We start from the raw sequence: 22,503 nt of genomic DNA on the forward strand, positions 1-22,503 counted from the left end.
GGTCAGCATGTAGAAGAATGCAGATCGATCCATGCTTATCACCCCGTACAAAGCTTAAGTCCAAGTGGATCAAGGACCTCCACATCAAACCAGATACACTCAAACTAATAGAAAAAAAAGTGGGGAAGACTCTCGAACACATGGAGACTGGAGAAAATTTCCTGAAAAAACCACACCAAACCAAACCAAACCAAACACCAATGGCTTATGCTCTAAGATCAAGAATCGACAAATGGGATCTCCTAAAACTGCAAAGCTTCTGTAAGGCCAAGGGCACTGTGGTTAGGACAAAATGGCAACCAACAGATTGGGAAAAGCTCTTTACCAATCCTACAACAGACAGAGGGCTTATACCCAAAATACACAAAGAACTCAAGAAGTTAGACCGCAGGGAGACAAATAACCCTATTAAAAAATGGGGTTCAACCCATTCAGAGCCTGCCCCACATGTGGCCCATACATATACAGCCACCCAATTAGACAAGATGGATGAAGCAGAGAAGTGCAGGCCGACAGGAACCGGATGTAGATGTCTCCTGAGAGACACAGCCAGAATACAGCAAATACAAAGGCGAAAGCCAGCAGCAAACCACTGAACTGAGAACAGGACCCCCGTTGAAGGAATCAGAGAAAGGACTGAAGATCTTGAAGGGGCTCGAGACCCCAGATGAACAACAATGCAAGCAACCAGAGCTTCCAGGGACTGAGTCACTACCCAAAGACTATACATGGACTGACCCTGTACTCTAACCTCATAGGTAGCAATGAATAGCCTAGTAAGAGCAGCAGTGGAAGGGGAAGCCCTTGGTCCTGCCAAGACTGAACACCTAGTGAACGTGATTGTTGGGGGGAGGGTGGTAATGGGGGGAGGATAGGAGGGGAACACATATATAGAGGGGGACGGGGAGGGGCAGAGGTTAGGGAAAGTTGGCCTGGAAACCGGGAATGGGAATAACAATCGGAATGTAAATAAAAAATACTCAAGGTAATGAAGATATATATGTATATATATCACATACCATGAGAAAATCAACATGTAGCCCAATGGGGAGAGCTGTTAAAGGACAGGCACAGAGACCTGTCACCGAGTGCTGAGAAACCCAACATTACCCTCCCACACCTCTGTGTCGACAAGTAGAGAAATTAACCTTGTACATATGTGTGTGGTATGTGATCACTGTTAATGTTGATCAACATGTGTGTCATGTTGATGTTGGGGCCAGAGGTCAACTTCAGGTGTCCTTGATCAGGAAACATCTACCTTGAAACAAAGCCTTATTTTTAACTTTAACTTCATGCCTATGTGTGGGTATGTATGAGCCTTTTGCCAGCAGAGGACAGAGGTATTGGGTTTCTTGGAGATGAATTTACACCCAGCTCTGAGCCACCTGATGTGGGTGCCCTTAAATCAACTCCAACCTGCATGAGCGCACAGAGGAATATGGAGGTCTAACTCACCTGACAGAAACCTACACAGCATGTGGCTGTAAGTGTAACCATCTTTACAGCCCACCCCTCCTGCAAACCTGGTGATTTCTGTTCCTCCTCTGATCCTTCTTCCTTCGGGGTTGCTTTATCATCTTTTTTTGGAGGAGTTGTTGGGCTTTCTGGAACAAAACAAAGAGTTAATGACTTATTGCCCATGTTGGGATGAAACGGTTCATGTCCGAACGACAGAGAGTGTTAGGCAAGCTTCTGCTCAGGTGATATCCATATAGAATTTGATGTCAGGCCCTATGTCTCTCAAGTACAGTAAGGCAGTAGAGAGAGGCAAAGATGCTCACATCTGAACCCTAACATGTGCATTATCTCCTAGTTCCTTTGAGAGGCTTAGGGTGGGTGTCACACAAGGAGGAGCTGGGTCATAGGTAGTTAAGGTTCATCTTTGTTATTCATCCCCAATCCCTTCCAATTTCTGACCTGTAGAAGCAGCTTGTATGAGATTTAATTTGCGGGTAACTGATACTTGTAATTAGAGTTGTCTTCAGGTTTGTGTGTCTTGTTGTGGGTGCACAGATGCTCCCGATTGTCTACCTCCTCTTTAGAAATGTAACTAGGTTTGGAAAAGAATACATTTTATTGTTTGGGACATGTCCATGTATTCACACAGGTGCCGTAGGGAGCCAGAACAGGACATTGAGCTCTGTGGAACTGGAGTTAAAGGCAGCTGTGAGCCACACTTCTATGTGTGTGCTATAAGGGGAACAGGATTTTACTCTTCAAAGCAGAGATACCATCTCTATGAGCTTCCAATCCTGAGGGAACAGAGGGTGGGGAGGAGAGATATGAACTGCTATCCTTTGGACATGACGGAGCTGCTGGGCACATGAAATCATGCAGCTGAGACTCCCTGTGCAAACGTCAGACACTTAAATATGCATAAGAGTTTGGGTGCCGGCTCCTGAGGAAGTTCCAGCATTTGGAGTTGCTGGTCTGCAGCAGCTCCTCCTCTTAGTTGCCACGGCTCTGTGTGTACATGCACGCTGGCAGGTCCATGTGCAAATTCTGTGACCATCGGTGGACCATAGGTTGACTTTTCATGTCTTTCTCAGTCACTCTCAGTCTTAACTTCTAAAGATGTATTTATCTTTAAGAATGCTCTTCCTATACGGATGTCGCTGTTTCCTGTGCCAGGCAGGCTATGCCTACTTAGACTACAAGAGGGCAAATTCCTTGACACTAGACTTACGGATATGAGCTGGCATGTGAGAACTGAAAACTGATTTTGCATTCTCCAAAACAGTAGGCAAGTGATGTTGACCCTCCGGGCCCTGTCTCTTGTCTCCAATCTTAGTTTTGGAGAGTCTCACTAAACCTGGATCTCACCATGGTAGCCTGGGCTGGGCAGCAAGCAGCAGGGATCCTCCTTGTCTCTGCCTCCTTGGTGGTTGTTTTATAGTCACATGCCCCTCCCACCAGCCCATCTAGATAGGTTATGGGAATGGAACTCTGGCCAAAGCACAGAAAGCATTTCTTTACTGAGCAAGACAAGCCTCCAGTTTCAACCTTATTAACAGTTATATACCCAAACACAGATGCAACTTAATGCCGTGCATATCAGTAACGTAGGTGATCATTTCCCTCTATGAAATTGTCAAGGCAATTTTAAAATTTATGATACAAACCAATGGAACCAAGAACTAGCACTCCACATATCTAGGAGACACATTGAAAGTGATATACCCTGAAAGAAGCAACATGTCGCCCAATGGGGATAGCTGTTAAAGGACAGGCACAGAGAGCTGTCACCTAGTGCTGAGAAACCCAACATTACCCTCCCACACCTCTCTGTCGGTAAGTAGAAAAATTAACCTGTACATATGTGTGTGGTATGAGATCAGTGTTAATGTTGATCAACATGTGTGTCATGTTGATATTGGTGCCAGAGGTCAACTCAGGTGTCCTTGATCAGGAAACATCTACCTTAAAACAAAGACTTATTTTTAACTTTAATTTCATGCCTATGAGTGGGTATGTATGAGCCTTTTGGCAGTAGAGGACAGAGGTTTTGGGTTTCTTGGAGATGAATTTATATACCCAGCTCTGAGCCACCTGATGTGGGTGCCCTGAAATCAACTCCAACCTGCCTGAGCGCACAGAAGAATATGGAGGTCTAACTCACCTGACAGAAACCTACACAGCATGTGTCTGTAAGTTTAACCATCTTTACATCCCACCCCTCCTGCAAACCTGGTGATTTCTGTTCCTTCTCTGATCCTTCTTCCTTCGGGGTTGCTTTGTCATCTTTTTTTGGAGGAGTTGTGCTTTCTGTAACAAAAGATAGAGTTAATAACTTATTGCCCATGTTGGGATAAGAACAGTTCATGTTCAAACTACATAGAGTATTAAGGCAAGCTTCTGCTAAGGTTATATCCTTATAGCCTTTGTTGTCAGGCCCTTTGTCTCTCAAGCACGGTAAGGCAGTAGAGCGAGGCAAAGATGCTCCCATTTGAATCCTAACATGTGCATTGCCTCCTAGTTCTTTTGAGAGGCTTAGGGTGTGTGTCACAAGGAGGTGCTGGGTCATAGGCAGTTAAGGTTCATCTTTGTTATTCATCCCCAATTCCTTCCAATTTCTGACCTGTAGAAGCAGCTTGTATGAGATTTAATTTGCGGGTAACTGATACTTGTACTTAGGGTTGTCTTCAGGTTTGTGTGTCTTGTTGTGGGTGCACAGATGTTCCCGATTGTCTACTTCCTCTTTAGAAATGTAACTAGGTTTTGAAAAGAACAAATTTTCAACCAAAAGTCATCAAAAAAGACAAGGAAGGACACTTCATATTCATCAAAGGAATAATCCACCAAGACAATCTCTCAGTCCTCGATATCGATGTCCAAATACAAGGGCACCTACATCCATAAAAGATACCTTACTAACACTCAAAGCACACAGTGCACCTCACACAATAATAGTGGGTGATTTCAACACCCCACTCTCATCAATGGACAAATCATGGAAGCAGAAATTGAAGAGAGACTTAGACAGACTAAGCGAAGTCATGATCCAAATGGACTTAAAAGATATTTATAGAACATTCTATCCTAAAAGGAAAGGATTTACCTGCGTCTCACCACCTCCTGGTACTTTCTCTAAAATTGACCATATAATGGGTCATAAAAACAGGCCTCAACAGATACAGAAAGATAGAAATAATCCCATGCGTCCTATCAGACCACCACGGGCTAAAGCTGGTCTTCAATAACAATAAGGTAAGAACGCCCACATATACATGGAACTTTAACAGTGCTCTACTCATCAAGGATAACCTGGCCAAGGAAGAAATAAAGAAAGAAATTAAAGACTTCTTAGAATTTAATGAAAAGGAAGTACAACATATCAAAACTTATGGGACACAATGAAAGCTGTGCTAAGAGGAAAACTCATAGCTCTGAGTGGCTGCAGAAAGAAACAGGAAAGAGCATATATCAGCAGCTTGACAGCACACCTAAAAGCTCTAGAACAAGAAGAAGCAAATACACCCAGTAGAAGTAGAAGGCAGGAAATAATCAAACTCAGGGCTGAAATCAACCAAATAGAAACAAAAAGGACCATAGAAAGAATCAACAGAACCAAAAGTTGGTTCTTTGAGAAAGTCAACAAGATAGATAAACCCTTAGCCAGACTAACGAGAGGACACAGAGAGTGTGTCCAAATTAACAAAATCAGAAATGAAAAGGGAGACATAACTACAGAATCAGAGGAAATTAAAAAAATCATCAGATCCTACTACAAAAGCCAATATTCAACAAAACTTGAAAATCTGCAGGAAATGGACAATTTCCTAGACAGATACGAGGTACCGAAGTTAAATCAGGAACAGACAAACCAGTTAAACAATCCCATAACTCCTAATGAAATAGAAGCAGTCATTAAAGGCCTCCCAACCAAAAAGAGCCCAGGTCCAGACGGGTTCCGTGCAGAATTCTATCAGACCTTCACAGAAGACCTCATCACACCAATACTATCCAAACTATTCCACAAAATTGAAGCTGATGAAGCGCTACCGTATTCCTTCTATGAAGCCACAATTACTCTTTTACCTAAACCACACAAAGACCCAACAAAGAAAGAGAACTTCAGACCAATTTCCCTTATGGATATCAACGCAAAAATACTCAATAAAATTCTGGCAAACCGAATCCAATATCACATCAAAACAATCATTCACCATGATCAAGTAGGCTTCATCCCAGGCATGCAGGGATGGTTTCATATATGGAAAACCATCAACGTGATCCATTATCTAAACAAACTGAAACAACAAAACCACAGGATCATTTCATTAGATGCTGAGAAAGCATTTGACAAAATTCAACACCCCTTCATGATAAAAGTCCTGGAAAGAATAGGAATTCAAGGCCCATACCTAGACATAGTAAAAGCCATATACAGCAAACCAGTAGCTAACATTAAACTAAATGGAGAGAAACTTGAAGCAATCCCACTAAAATCAGGGACTAGACAAGGCTGCCCACTCTCTCCCTACTTATTCAATATAGTTCTTGAAGTTCTAGCCAGAGCAATCAGACAACAAAAGGAGATCAAGGGGATACAGATTAGAAAAGAAGAAGTCAAAATATCACTAATTGCAGATGATATGATATAGTATATTTAAGTGATCCCAAAAGTTCCACCAGAGAACTACTACAGCTGATAAACAACTTCAGCAAAGTGGCTGGGTATAAAATTAACTCAAATAAATCAGTAGCCTTCCTCTACACAAAAGAGAAACAAGCCGAGAAAGAAATTAGGGAAACGACACCCTTCCTAATAGTCCCAAATAATAAAAAAAATACCTCGGTGTGACTGTGACCAAGCAAGTAAAAGATCTGTATGATAAGATCTTTAAGCCTCTGAAGAAAGAAATTGAAGACATCAGAAGATGGAAAGATCTCCCATGCTCATGGATTGGCAGGATCAACATAGTAAAAATGGCCATTTTACCAAATGCGATCTACAGATTCAATGCAATCCCCATCAAAATACCAATCCAATGCTTCAGAGAGTTAGACAGAACAATTTGCAAATTCATCTGGAGTAACAAAAAACCCAGGATAGCTAAAACTATCCTCAACAATAAAGGGACTTCTGGGGAAATCACTATCCCTGAAGTCAAGCAGTATTACAGAGCAATAGTGATAAAAACTGCATGGTATTGGTACAGAGACAGACAGATAGACCAGTGGAATAGAACTGAAGACCCAGAAATGATCCCACACACCTATGGTCACTTGATTTTTGACAAAGGAGCCAAAACCATCCAATGGAAAAAAAAAAGATAGCATTTTCAGCAAATGATGCTGGTTCAACTGGAGGTCAGCATGTAGAAGAATGCAGATCGATCCATGCTTATCACCCCGTACAAAGCTTAAGTCCAAGTGGATCAAGGACCTCCACATCAAACCAGATACACTCAAACTAATAGAAAAAAAAGTGGGGAAGACTCTCGAACACATGGAGACTGGAGAAAATTTCCTGAAAAAACCAAACCAAACCAAACCAAACCAAACACCAATGGCTTATGCTCTAAGATCAAGAATGGACAAATGGGATCTCCTAAAACTGCAAAGCTTCTGTAAGGCCAAGGGCACTGTGGTTAGGACAAAATGGCAACCAACAGATTGGGAAAAGCTCTTTACCAATCCTACAACAGACAGAGGGCTTACATCCAAAATACACTAAGAACTCAAGAAGTTAGACCGCAGGGAGACAAATAACCCTATTAAAAAATGGGGTTCAACCCATTCAGAGCCTGCCCCACATGTGGCCCATACATATACAGCCACCCAATTAGACAAGATGGATGAAGCAGAGAAGTGCAGGCCGACAGGAACCGGATGTAGATGTCTCCTGAGAGACACAGCCAGAATACAGCAAATACAAAGGCGAAAGCCAGCAGCAAACCACTGAACTGAGAACAGGACCCCCGTTGAAGGAATCAGAGAAAGGACTGAAGATCTTGAAGGGGCTCGAGACCCCAGATGAACAACAATGCAAGCAACCAGAGCTTCCAGGGACTGAGTCACTACCCAAAGACTATACATGGACTGACCCTGTACTCTAACCTCATAGGTAGCAATGAATAGCCTAGTAAGAGCAGCAGTGGAAGGGGAAGCCCTTGGTCCTGCCAAGACTGAACACCTAGTGAACGTGATTGTTGGGGGGAGGGTGGTAATGGGGGGAGGATAGGAGGGGAACACATATATAGAGGGGGACGGGGAGGGGCAGAGGTTAGGGAAAGTTGGCCTGGAAACCGGGAATGGGAATAACAATCGGAATGTAAATAAAAAATACTCAAGGTAATGAAGATATATATGTATATATATCACATACCATGAGAAAATCAACATGTAGCCCAATGGGGAGAGCTGTTAAAGGACAGGCACAGAGACCTGTCACCGAGTGCTGAGAAACCCAACATTACCCTCCCACACCTCTGTGTCGACAAGTAGAGAAATTAACCTTGTACATATGTGTGTGGTATGTGATCACTGTTAATGTTGATCAACATGTGTGTCATGTTGATGTTGGTGCCAGAGGTCAACTTCAGGTGTCCTTGATCAGGAAACATCTACCTTGAAACAAAGCCTTATTTTTAACTTTAACTTCATGCCTATGTGTGGGTATGTATGAGCCTTTTGCCAGCAGAGGACAGAGGTGTTGGGTTTCTTGGAGATGAACTTACACCCAGCTCTGAGCCACCTGATGTGGGTGCCCTTAAATCAACTCCAACCTGCATGAGCGCACAGAGGAATATGGAGGTCTAACTCACCTGACAGAAACCTACACAGCATGTGGCTGTAAGTGTAACCATCTTTACAGCCCACCCCTCCTGCAAACCTGGTGATTTCTGTTCCTCCTCTGATCCTTCTTCCTTCGGGGTTGCTTTATCATCTTTTTTTGGAGGAGTTGTTGGGCTTTCTGGAACAAAACAAAGAGTTAATGACTTATTGCCCATGTTGGGATGAAACGGTTCATGTCCGAACGACAGAGAGTGTTAGGCAAGCTTCTGCTCAGGTGATATCCATATAGAATTTGATGTCAGGCCCTATGTCTCTCAAGTACAGTAAGGCAGTAGAGAGAGGCAAAGATGCTCACATCTGAACCCTAACATGTGCATTATCTCCTAGTTCCTTTGAGAGGCTTAGGGTGGGTGTCACACAAGGAGGAGCTGGGTCATAGGCAGTTAAGGTTCATCTTTGTTATTCATCCCCAATTCCTTCCAATTTCTGACCTGTAGAAGCAGCTTGTATGAGATTTAATTTGCGGGTAACTGATACTTGTAATTAGAGTTGTCTTCAGGTTTGTGTGTCTTGTTGTGGGTGCACAGATGCTCCCGATTGTCTACCTCCTCTTTAGAAATGTAACTAGGTTTGGAAAAGAATACATTTTATTGTTTGGGACATGTCCATGTATTCACACAGGTGCCCTAGGGAGCCAGAACAGGACATTGAGCTCTGTGGAACTGGAGTTAAAGGCAGCTGTGAGCCACACTTCTATGTGTGTGCTATAAGGGGAACAGGATTTTACTCTTCAAAGCAGAGATACCATCTCTATGAGCTTCCAATCCTGAGGGAACAGAGGGTGGGGAGGAGAGATATGAACTGCTATCCTTTGGACATGACGGAGCTGCTGGGCACATGAAATCATGCAGCTGAGACTCCCTGTGCAAACGTCAGACACTTAAAAATGTATAATAGTTTGGGTGCGGGCTCCTGAGGAAGTATCAGCATTTGGAGTTGCTGCTCTGCAGCAGCTCCTCCTCTTAGTTGCCACGGCTCTGTGTGTACATGCACGCTGGCAGGTCCATGTGCAAATTCTGTGACCATCGGTGGACCATAGGTTGACTTTTCATGTCTTTCTCAGTCACTCTCAGTCTTAACTTCTAAAGATGTATTTATCTTTAAGAATGCTCTTCCTGTACGGATGTCGCTGTACCCTGTGCCAGGCAGGCTATGCCTACTTAGACTACAAGAGGGCAAATTCCTTGACACTAGACTTACGGATATGAGCTGGCATGTGAGAACTGAAAACTGATTTTGCATTCTCCAAAACAGTAGGCAAGTGATGTTGACCCTCCGGGCCCTGTCTCTTGTCTCCAATCTTAGTTTTGGAGAGTCTCACTAAACCTGGATCTCACCATGGTAGCCTGGGCTGGGCAGCAAGCAGCAGGGATCCTCCTTGTCTCTGCCTCCTTGGTGGTTGTTTTATAGTCACATGCCCCTCCCACCAGCCCATCTAGATAGGTTATGGGAATGGAACTCTGGCCCAAGCACAGAAAGCATTTCTTTACTGAGCAAGACAAGCCTCCAGTTTCAACCTTATTAACAGTTATATACCCAAACACAGATGCAACTTAATGCCGTGCATATCAGTAACGTAGGTGATCATTTCCCTCTATGAAATTGTCAAGGCAATTTTAAAATTTATGATACAAACCAATGGAACCAAGAACTAGCACTCCACATATCTAGGAGACACATTGAAAGTGATATACCCTGAAAGAAGCAACATGTCGCCCAATGGGGATAGCTGTTAAAGGACAGGCACAGAGAGCTGTCACCTAGTGCTGAGAAACCCAACATTACCCTCCCACACCTCTCTGTCGGTAAGTAGAAAAATTAACCTGTACATATGTGTGTGGTATGAGATCAGTGTTAATGTTGATCAACATGTGTGTCATGTTGATGTTGGTGCCAGAGGTCAACTCAGGTGTCCTTGATCAGGAAACATCTACCTTAAAACAAAGACTTATTTTTAACTTTAATTTCATGCCTATGAGTGGGTATGTATGAGCCTTTTGGCAGTAGAGGACAGAGGTTTTGGGTTTCTTGGAGATGAAATTTATATACCCAGCTCTGAGCCACCTGATGTGGGTGCCCTGAAATCAACTCCAACCTGCCTGAGCGCACAGAAGAATATGGAGGTCTAACTCACCTGACAGAAACCTACACAGCATGTGTCTGTAAGTTTAACCATCTTTACATCCCACCCCTCCTGCAAACCTGGTGATTTCTGTTCCTTCTCTGATCCTTCTTCCTTCGGGGTTGCTTTGTCATCTTTTTTTGGAGGAGTTGTGCTTTCTGTAACAAAAGATAGAGTTAATAACTTATTGCCCATGTTGGGATAAGAACAGTTCATGTTCAAACTACATAGAGTATTAAGGCAAGCTTCTGCTAAGGTTATATCCTTATAGCCTTTGTTGTCAGGCCCTTTGTCTCTCAAGCACGGTAAGGCAGTAGAGCGAGGCAAAGATGCTCCCATTTGAATCCTAACATGTGCATTGCCTCCTAGTTCTTTTGAGAGGCTTAGGGTGTGTGTCACAAGGAGGTGCTGGGTCATAGGCAGTTAAGGTTCATCTTTGTTATTCATCCCCAATTCCTTCCAATTTCTGACCTGTAGAAGCAGCTTGTATGAGATTTAATTTGCGGGTAACTGATACTTGTAATTAGGGTTGTCTTCAGGTTTGTGTGTCTTGTTGTGGGTGCACAGATGTTCCCGATTGTCTACTTCCTCTTTAGAAATGTAACTAGGGAGAACCGGTGAGAGGGAGACCCAACCGCCTGGTCAGGTGGCCACTCCTGAGGCTGCAGAGTGGAAGAGACCACCAACACTGCTCACCCCTGCCCACATCCCTGGCCCAACAGGAAACTGTATAAGGCCTCTGGGCTCCCGTGGGGGAGGGCCCAGGAGCGGCAGGACACCTGCCTGAGACCCTGCCAGAACCTGAAAGAAACAGACCGGATAAACAGTTCTCTGCACCCAAATCCCATGGCGGGGAGAGCTAAACCTTCAGAGAGGCAGACAAGCCTGGGAAACCGGAAGAGACTGCTCCCTGCACACACATCTCGGACGCCAGAGGAAAAAGCCAAAGACCATCTGGAACCCTGGTGCACTGAAGCTCCCGGAAGGGGCGGCACAGGTCTTCCTGGTTGCTGCCGCTGCAGAGAGCCCCTGGGCAGCACCCCACGAGCGAACCTGAGCCTCGGGACCACAGGTAAGACCAAATTTTCTGCTGCAAGAAAGCTGCCTGGTGAACTCAAGACACAGGCCCACAGGAACAGCTGAAGACCTGTAGAGAGGAAAAACTACACGCCCGAAAGCAGAACACTCTGTCCCCACAACTGACTGAAAGAGAGGAAAACAGGTCTACAGCACTCCTGACACACAGGCTTATAGGACAGTCTAGCCACTGTCAGAAATAGCAGAACAAAGTAACACTAGAGATAATCTGATGGCGAGAGGCAAGCGCAGGAACCCAAGCAACAGAAACCAAGACTACATGGCATCATCGGAGCCCAATTCTCCCACCAAAACAAACATGGAATATCCAAACACACCAGAAAAGCAAGATCTAGTTTCAAAATCATATTTGATCATGATGCTGGAGGACTTCAAGAAAGACATGAACACACTTAGGGAAACACAGGAAAACATTAATAAACAAGTAGAAGCCTACAGAGAGGAATCACAAAAATCCCTGAAAGAATTCCAGGAAAACACAATGAAACAGTTGAAGGAATTAAAAATGGAAATAGAAGCAATCAAGAAAGAACACATGGAAACAAGCCTGGATATAGAAAACCAAAAGAAGAGACAAGGAGCTGTAGATACAAGCCTCACCAACAGAATTCAAGAGATGGAAGAGAGAATCTCAGGAGCAGAAGATTCCATAGAAATCATTGACTCAACTGTCAAAGATAATGTAAAGTGGAAAAAGCTACTGGTCCAAAACATACAGGAAATCCAGGACTCAATGAGAAGATCAAACCTAAGGATAATAGGTATAGAAGAGAGTGAAGACTCCCAGCTCAAAGGACCAGTAAATATCTTCAACAAAATCATAAAAGAAAACTTCCCTAACCTAAAAAAAGAGATACCCATAGGCATACAAGATGCCTACAGAACTCCAAATAGATTGGACCAGAAAAGAAACACCTCCCGTCACATAATAGTCAAAACACCTAATGCACAAAGCAAAGAAAGAATATTAAAAGCAGTAAGGGAAAAAGGTCAAGTAACATATAAAGGCAGACCTATCAGAATCACACCAGACTTCTCGCCAGAAACTATGAAGGCCAGAAGATCCTTGACTGATGTCATACAGACCCTAAGAGAACACAAATGCCAGCCCAGGTTACTGTATCCAGCAAAACTCTCAATTAACATTGATGGAGAAACCAAGATATTCCATGACAAAACCAAATTTACACAATATCTTTCTACAAATCCAGCACTACAAAGGATAATAAATGGTAAAGCCCAACATAAGGAGGCAAGCTATACCCTAGAAGAAGCAAGAAACTAATCGTCTTGGCAATAAAACAAAGAGAATGAAAGCACACAAACATAACCTCACATCCAAATATGAATATAAAGGGAAACAATAATCACTATTCCTTAATATCTCTCAATATCAATGGCCTCAACTCCCCAATAAAAAGACATAGATTAACAAACTGGATACGCAACGAGGACCCTGCATTCTGCTGCCTACAGGAAACACACCTCAGAGACAAAGACAGACACTACCTCAGAGTGAAAGGCTGGAAAACAACTTTCCAAGCAAATGGTCAGAAGAAGCAAGCTGGAGTAGCCATTCTAATATCAAATAAAATCAATTTCCAACTAAAAGTCATCAAAAAAGATAAGGAAGGACACTTCATATTCATCAAAGGAAAAATCCACCAAGATGAACTCTCAATCCTAAATATCTATGCCCCAAATACAAGGGCACCTACATACGTAAAAGAAACCTTACTAAAGCTCAAAGCACACATTGCACCTCACACAATAATAGTGGGAGATTTCAACACCCCACTCTCATCAATGGACAGATCATGGAAACAGAAATTAAACAGTGATGTCGACAGACTTAGAGAAGTCATGAGCCAAATGGACTTAACGGATATTTATAGAACATTCTATCCTAAAGCAAAAGGATATACCTTCTTCTCAGCTCCTCATGGCACTTTCTCCAAAATTGACCATATAATTGGTCAAAAAACGGGCCTCAACAGGTACAGAAAGATAGAAATAATCCCATGCGTGCTATCGGACCACCACGGCCTAAAACTGGTCTTCAATAACAATAAGGGAAGAATGCCCACATATACGTGGAAATTGAACAATGCTCTACTCAATGATAACCTGGTCAAGGAAGAAATAAAGAAAGAAATTAAAAACTTTTTAGAATTTAATGAAAATGAAGATACAACATACTCAAACTTATGGGACACAATGAAAGCTGTGCTAAGAGGAAAACTCATAGCGCTGAGTGCCTGCAGAAAGAAACAGGAAAGAGCATATGTCAGCAGCTTGACAGCACACCTAAAAGCTATAGAACAAAAAGAAGCAAATACACCCAGGAGGAGTAGAAGGCAGGAAATAATCAAACTCAGAGCTGAAATCAACCAAGTAGAAACAAAAAGGACCATAGAAAGAATCAACAGAACCAAAAGTTGGTTCTTTGAGAAAATCAACAAGATAGATAATCCCTTAGCCAGACTAACGAGAGGACACAGAGAGTGCGTCCAAATTAACAAAATCAGAAATGAAAAGGGAGACATAACTACAGATTCAGAGGAAATTCAAAAAATCATCAGATCTTACTATTAAAACCTATATTCAACAAAATTTGAAAATCTTCAGGAAATGGACAATTTCCTAGACAGATACCAGGTATTGAAGTTAAATCAGGAACAGATAAACCAGTTAAACAACCCCATAACTCCTAAGGAAATAGAAGCAGTCATTAAAGGTCTCCCAACCAAAAAGAGCCCAGGTCCAGACGGGTTTAGTGCAGAATTCTATCAAACCTTCATAGAAGACCTCATACCAATATTATCCAAACTATTCCACAAAATTGAAACAGATGGAGCCCTACCGAATTCCTTCTACGAAGCGACAATTACTCTTATACCTAAACCACACAAAGACACAACAAAGAAAGAGAACTTCAGACCAATTTCCCTTATGAATATCGACGCAAAAATACTCAATAAAATTCTGGCAAACCGAATTCAAGAGCACATCAAAACAATCATCCACCATGATCAAGTAGGCTTCATCCCAGGCATGCAGGGATGGTTTAATATACGGAAAACCATCAACGTGATCCATCATATAAACAAACTGAAAGAACAGAACCACATGATCATTTCATTAGATGCTGAGAAAGCATTTGACAAAATTCAACACCTCTTCATGATAAAAGTCCTGGAAAGAATAGGAATTCAAGGCCCATACCTAAACATAGTAAAAGCCATATACAGCAAACCAGTTGCTAACATTAAACTAAATGGAGAGAAACTTGAAGCAATCCCACTAAAATCAGGGACTAGACAAGGCTGCCCACTCTCTCCCTACTTATTCAATATAGTTCTTGAAGTTCTAGCCAGAGCAATCAGACAACAAAAGGAGATCAAGGGGATACAGATCGGAAAAGAAGAAGTCAAAATATCACTATTTGCAGATGACATGATAGTATATTTAAGTGATCCCAAAAGTTCCACCAGAGAACTACTAAAGCTGATAAACAACTTCAGCAAAGTGGCTGGGTACAAAATTAACTCAAATAAATCAGTTGCCTTCCTCTATACAAAAGAGAAACAAGCCGAGAAAGAAATTAGGGAAACGACACCCTTCATAATAGACCCAAATAATATAAAGTACCTCGGTGTGACTTTAACCAAGCAAGTAAAAGATCTGTACAATAAGAACTTCAAGACACTGAGGAAAGAAATTGAAGAAGACCTCAGAAGATGGAAAGATCTCCCATGCTCATGGATTGGCAGGATTAATATAGTAAAAATGGCCATTTTACCAAAAGCAATCTACAGATTCAATGCAATCCCCATCAAAATACCAATCCAGTTCTTCAAAGAGTTAGACAGAACAATTTGCAAATTCATCTGGAATAACAAAAAACCCAAGATAGCTAAAGCTATCCTCAACAATAAAAGGACTTCAGGGGGAATCACTATCCCTGAACTCAAGCAGTATTACAGAGCAATAGTGATAAAAACTGCATGGTATTGGTACAGAGACAGACAGATAGACCAATGGAATAGAATTGAAGACCCAGAAATGAACCCACACACCTATGGTCACTTATTTTTGACAAAGGAGCCAAAACCATCCAATGGAAAAAAGATAGCATTTTCAGCAAATGGTGCTGGTTCAACTGGAGGTCAACATGTAGAAGAATGCAGATCGATCCATGCTTATCACCCTGTACAAAGCTTAAGTCCAAGTGGATCAAGGACCTCCACATCAAACCAGACACACTCAAACTAATAGAAGAAAAATTAGGGAAGCATCTGGAACACATGGGCACTGGAAAAAATTTCCTGAACAAAACACCAATGGCTTATGCTCTAAGATCAAGAATCGACAAATGGGATCTCATAAAACTGCAAAGCTTCTGTAAAGCAAAGGACACTGTGGTTAGGACAAAACGGCAACCAACAGATTGGGAAAAGATCTTTACCAATCCTACAACAGATAGAGGCCTTATATCCAAAATATACAAAGAACTCAAGAAGTTAGACCGCAGGGAAACAAATAACCCTATTAAAAAATGGGGTTCAGAGCTAAACAAAGAATTCACAGCTGAGGAATGCCGAATGGCCGAGAAACACCTAAAGAAATGTTCAACATCTTTAGGCATAAGGGAAATGCAAATCAAAACAACCCTGAGATTTCACCTCACACCAGTGAGAATGGCTAAGATCAAAAACTCAGGTGACAGCAGATGCTGGCGAGGATGTGGAGAAAGAGGAACACTCCTCCATTGTTGGTGGGATTGCAGACTGGTAAAACCATTCTGGAAATCAGCCTGGAGGTTCCTCAGAAAATTGGACATTGAACTGCCTGAGGATCCAGCTATACCTCTCTTGGGCATATACCCAAAAGATGCCTCAACATATAAAAGAGACACGTGCTCCACTATGTTCATCGCAGCCTTATTTATAATAGCCAGAAAATGGAAAGAGCCCAGATGCCCTTCAACAGAGGAATGGATACAGAAAATGTGGTACATCTACACAATGGAATATTACTCAGCTATCAAAAACAACGAGTTTATGAAATTCATAGGCAAATGGTTGGAACTGGAAAATATCATCCTGAGTGAGCTAACCCAATCACAGAAAGACATACATGGTATGCACTCATTGATAAGTGGCTAGTAGCCCAAATGCTTGAATTACCCTAGATCCATAGAACAAACGAAACTCAAAACGGATGATCAAAATGTGAATGCTTCACTCCTTCTTTAAATGAGGAAAAAGAATACCCTTGGCAGGGAAGGGAGAGGCAAAGATTAAAACAGAGACTGAAGGAACACCCATTCAGAGCCTGCCCCACATGTGGCCCATACATATACAGCCACCCAATTAGACAAGATGGATGAAGCAAAGAAGTGCAGACCGACAGGAGCCGGATGTAGATCTCTCCTGAGAGACACAGCCAGAATACAGCAAATACAGAGGCGAATGCCAGCAGCAAACCACTGAACTGAGAATAGGTCCCCTATTGAAGGAATCAGAGAAAGAACTGGAAGAGCTTGAAGGGGCTCGAGACCCCAAAAGTACAACAATGCCAAGCAATCAGAGCTTCCAGGGACTAAGCCACTACGTAAAGACTATACATGGACTGACCCTGGACTCTGACCCCATAGGTAGCAATGAATATCCTAGTAAGAGCACCAGTGGAAGGGGAAGCCCTGGGTCCTGCTAAGACTGAACCCCCAGTGAACTAGTCTATGGGGGGAGGGCGGCAATGAGGGGAGGGTTGGGAGGGGAACACCCATAAGGGAGGGGAGGGGGGAGGGGGATGTTTGCCCGGAAACCGGGAAAGGGAATAACACTCGAAATGTATATAAGAAATACTCAAGTTAATAAAAAAAAAAAAAAAAACCTCGGTGTGACTGTGACCAAGCAAGTAAAAGATCTGTATGATAAGATCTTTAAGCCTCTGAAGAAAGAAATTGAAGACATCAGAAGATGGAAAGATCTCCCATGCTCATGGATTGGCAGGATCAACATAGTAAAAATGGCCATTTTACCAAATGCGATCTACAGATTCAATGCAATCCCCATCAAAATACCAATCCAATGCTTCAGAGAGTTAGACAGAACAATTTGCAAATTCATCTGGAGTAACAAAAAACCCAGGATAGCTAAAACTATCCTCAACAATAAAGGGACTTCTGGGGAAATCACTATCCCTGAAGTCAAGCAGTATTACAGAGCAATAGTGATAAAAACTGCATGGTATTGGTACAGAGACAGACAGATAGACCAGTGGAATAGAACTGAAGACCCAGAAATGATCCCACACACCTATGGTCACTTGATTTTTGACAAAGGAGCCAAAACCATCCAATGGAAAAAAAAAGATAGCATTTTCAGCAAATGATGCTGGTTCAACTGGAGGTCAGCATGTAGAAGAATGCAGATCGATCCATGCTTATCACCCTGTACAAAGCTTAAGTCCAAGTGGATCAAGGACCTCCACATCAAACCAGATACACTCAAACTAATAGAAGAAAAAGTGGGGAAGACTCTCGAACACATGGAGACTGGAGAAAATTTCCTGAAAAAACCAAACCAAACCAAACCAAACCAAACCAAACACCAATGGCTTATGCTCTAAGATCAAGAATCGACAAATGGGATCTCCTAAAACTGCAAAGCTTCTGTAAGGCCAAGGGCACTGTGGTTAGGACAAAATGGCAACCAACAGATTGGGAAAAGCTCTTTACCAATCCTACAACAGACAGAGGGCTTACATCCAAAATACACAAAGAACTCAAGAAGTTAGACCGCAGGGAGACAAATAACCCTATTAAAAAATGGGGTTCAACCCATTCAGAGCCTGCCCCACATGTGGCCCATACATATACAGCCACCCAATTAGACAAGATGGATGAAGCAGAGAAGTGCAGGCCGACAGGAACCGGATGTAGATATCTCCTGAGAGACACAGCCAGAATACAGCAAATACAAAGGCGAAAGCCAGCAGCAAACCACTGAACTGAGAACAGGACCCCCGTTGAAGGAATCAGAGAAAGGACTGAAGATCTTGAAGGGGCTCGAGACCCCAGATGAACAACAATGCAAGCAACCAGAGCTTCCAGGGACTGAGTCACTACCCAAAGACTATACATGGACTGACCCTGTACTCTAACCTCATAGGTAGCAATGAATAGCCTAGTAAGAGCAGCAGTAGAAGGGGAAGCCCTTGGTCCTGCCAAGACTGAACACCTAGTGAACGTGATTGTTGGGGGGAGGGTGGTAATGGGGGGAGGATAGGAGGGGAACACATATATAGAAGGGGAGGGGGAGGGGCAGAGGTTAGGGAAAGTTGGCCTGGAAACCGGGAATGGGAATAACAATCGGAATGTAAATAAAAAATACTCAAGGTAATGAAGATATATATGTATATATATCACATACCATGAGAAAATCAACATGTAGCCCAATGGGGAGAGCTGTTAAAGGACAGGCACAGAGACCTGTCACCGAGTGCTGAGACACCCAACATTACCCTCCACACCTCTGTGTCGACAAGTAGAGAAATTAACCTTGTACATATGTGTGTGGTATGTGATCACTGTTAATGTTGATCAACATGTGTGTCATGTTGATGTTGGTGCCAGAGGTCAACTTCAGGTGTCCTTGATCAGGAAACATCTACCTTGAAACAAAGCCTTACTTTTAACTTTAACTTCATGCCTATGTGTGGGTATGTATGAGCCTTTTGCCAGCAGAGGACAGAGGTTTTGGGCTTCTTGGAGATGAATTTGTATACCCAGCTCTGAGCCACCTGATGTGCGTGCCCTGAAATCAACTCCAACCTGCCTGAGCGCACAGAGGAATATGGAGGTCTAACTCACCTGACAGAAACATACACAGCATGTGTCTCTAAGTTTAACCATCTTTACAGCCCACCCCTCCTGCAAACCTGGTGATTTGTGTTCCTTCTCTGATCCTTCTTCGTTCAGGGTTGCTTTGTCATCTTTTTTTGGAGGAGTTGTTGGGCTATCTGGAAGAAAACAAAGAGTTAATGACTTATTGCCCATGTTGGGATGAAACTCTTTATGTCCGAACGACAGGGAGTCTTAGGCAAGCTTCTGCTCAGGTGATTTCCATATAGAATTTGATGTCAGGCCCTATGTCTCTCAAGTACAGTAAGGCAGTAGAGAGAGGCAAAGATGCTCACATCTGAACCCTAACATGTGCATTATCTCCTAGTTCCTTTGAGAGGCTTAGGGTGGGTGTCACACAAGGAGGAGCTGGGTCATAGGTAGTTAAGGTTCATCTTTGTTATTCATCCCCAATTCCTTCCAATTTCTGACCTGTAGAAGCAGCTTGTATGAGATTTAATTTGTGGGTAACTGATACTTGTAATTAGAGTTGTCTTCAGGTTTGTGTGTCTTGTTGTGGGTGCACAGATGTTCCCGATTGTCCACTTCCTCTTTAGAAATGTAACTAGGTTTTGAAAAGAATACATTTTATTGTTTGGGACATGTCCATGTATTCACACAGGTGCCCTAGGGAGCCAGAAGAGGACATGGAGCTCTGTGGAACTGGAGTTAAAGGCAGCTGTGAGCCACTTCAATATGTGTGCTATAAGGGGAACAGGATTTTACTCTTCAAAGCAGAGATACCATCTCTATGAGCTTCCAATCCTGAGGGAACAGAGGGTGGGGAGGAGAGATATGAACTGCTATCCTTTGGACATGATGGAGCTGCTGGGCACATGAAATCATGCAGCTGAGACTCCCTGTGCAAACGTCAGACACTTAAAAATGTATAATAGTTTGGGTGCGGGCTCCTGAGGAAGTATCAGCATTTGGAGTTGCTGCTCTGCAGCAGCTCCTCCTCTTAGTTGCCACGGCTCTGTGTGTACATGCACGCTGGCAGGTCCATGTGCAAATTCTGTGACCATCGGTGGACCATAGGTTGACTTTTCATGTCTTTCTCAGTCACTCTCAGTCTTAACTTCTAAAGATGTATTTATCTTTAAGAATGCTCTTCCTGTACGATGTTGCTTACCCTGTGCCAGGCAGGCTATGCCTACTTAGACTACAAGAGGGCAAATTCCTTGACACTAGACTTACGGATATGAGCTGGCATGTGAGAACTGAAAACTGATTTTGCATTCTCCAAAACAGTAGGCAAGTGATGTTGACCCTCCGGGCCCTGTCTCTTGTCTCCAATCTTAGTTTTGGAGAGTCTCACTAAACCTGGATCTCACCATGGTAGCCTGGGCTGGGCAGCAAGCAGCAGGGATCCTCCTTGTCTCTGCCCCCTTGGTGGTTGTTTTATAGTCACATGCCCCTCCCACCAGCCCATCTAGATAGGTTATGGGACTGGAACTCTGGCCCAAGCACAGAAAGCATTTCTTTACTGAGCAAGACAAGCCTCCAGTTTCAACCTTATTAACAGTTATATACCCAAACACAGATGCAATTTAATGCCGTGCATATCAGTAACGTAGGTGATCATTTCCCTCTATGAAATTGTCAAGGCAATTTTAAAATTTATGATACAAACCAATGGAACCAAGAACTAGCACTCTACATATCTAGGAGACACATTGAAAGTGATATACCCTGAAAGAAGCAACATGTCGCCCAATGGGGATAGCTGTTAAAGGACAGGCACAGACATTTTACCAAAAGCAATCTACAGATTCAATGCAATCCCCATCAAAATACCAATCCAATTCTTCAAAGAGTTAGACAGAACAATTTGTAAATTCATGTGGCATAACAAAAAACCCAGGATAGCTAAAGCCATCCTCAACAATAAAAGGACTTCAGGGGGAATCACTATCCCTGAACTCAAGCAGTATTACAGAGCAATAGTGATAAAAACTGCATAGTATTGGTACAGAGACAGACAGATAGACCAGTGGAACAGAATTGAAGACCCAGAAATGAACCCACACACCTATGGTCACTTGATTTTTGACAAAGGAGCCAAAACCATCCAATGGAAAAAAGATAGCATTTTCAGCAATTGGTGCTGGTTCAACTGGAGGGCAACATGTAGAAGAATGCAGATCGATCCATCCTTATCACCCTGTACAAAGCTTAAGTCCAAGTGGATCAAGGACCTCCACATCAAACCAGACACACTCAAACTAATAGAAGAAAAAGTGGGGAAGCATCTGGAACACATGGGCACTGGAAAAAATTTCCTGAACAAAACACCAATGGCTTACGCTCTAAGATCAAGAATCGACAAATGGGATCTCATAAAACTGCAAAGCTTCTGTAAGGCAAAGGACACGGTGGTTAGGACAAAACGGCAACCAACAGATTGGGAAAAGATCTTTACCAATCCTACAACAGATAGAGGCCTTATATCCAAAATATACGAAGAACTCAAGAAGTTAGACCGCAGGGAAACAAATAACCCTATTAAAAATGGGGTTCAGAGCTAAACAAAGAATTCACAGCTGAGGAATGCCGAATGGCTGAGAAACACCTAAAGAAATGTTCAACATCTTTAGTCATAAGGGAAATGCAAATCAAAACAACCCTGAGATTTCACCTCACACCAGTGAGAATGGCTAAGATCAAAAACTCAGGTGACAGCAGATGCTGGCGAGGATGTGGAGAAAGAGGAACACTCCTCCATTGTTGGTGGGATTGCAGACTGGTAAAACCATTCTGGAAATCAGCCTGGAGGTTCCTCAGAAAATTGGACATTGAACTGCCTGAGGATCCAGCTATACCTCTCTTGGGCATATACCCAAAAGATGCCTCAACATATAAAAGAGACACGTGCTCCACTATGTTCATCGCAGCCTTATTTATAATAGCCAGAAACTGGAAAGAACCCAGATGCCCTTCAACAGAGGAATGGATACAGAAAATGTGGTACATCTACACAATGGAATATTACTCAGCTATCAAAAACAACGAGGTTATGAAATTCGTAGGCAAATGGTTGGAACTGGAAAATATCATCCTGAGTGAGCTA

General features: G+C 42.8%; 1 protein-coding gene across 1 annotated transcript in view; it reads right to left on the reverse strand.

Moving 5' to 3' along the window:
- Nlrp5 (NLR family, pyrin domain containing 5) overlaps window positions 1-22,503 on the reverse strand; it is a 270,742-nt gene that overhangs the window by 189,244 nt on the left and 58,995 nt on the right. Inside the window, exons 12-16 of the mRNA XM_087603010.1 lie at window positions 19,472-19,552; window positions 10,507-10,584; window positions 8,342-8,422; window positions 3,691-3,768; window positions 1,527-1,607 (exon numbers count right to left, since the gene is read on the reverse strand). Of these exons, the coding sequence (XP_087459136.1) occupies window positions 1,527-1,607; window positions 3,691-3,768; window positions 8,342-8,422; window positions 10,507-10,584; window positions 19,472-19,552 (399 nt within the window). The remainder of the gene's footprint in view (window positions 1-1,526; window positions 1,608-3,690; window positions 3,769-8,341; window positions 8,423-10,506; window positions 10,585-19,471; window positions 19,553-22,503) is intronic.

Source organism: Rattus norvegicus, chromosome 1 (genome assembly GCF_021556685.1).
Source record: "Rattus norvegicus strain SHRSP/BbbUtx chromosome 1, alternate assembly SHRSP_T2T, whole genome shotgun sequence".
In the NCBI taxonomy this organism is placed as follows: Eukaryota; Metazoa; Chordata; class Mammalia; order Rodentia; family Muridae; genus Rattus; species Rattus norvegicus.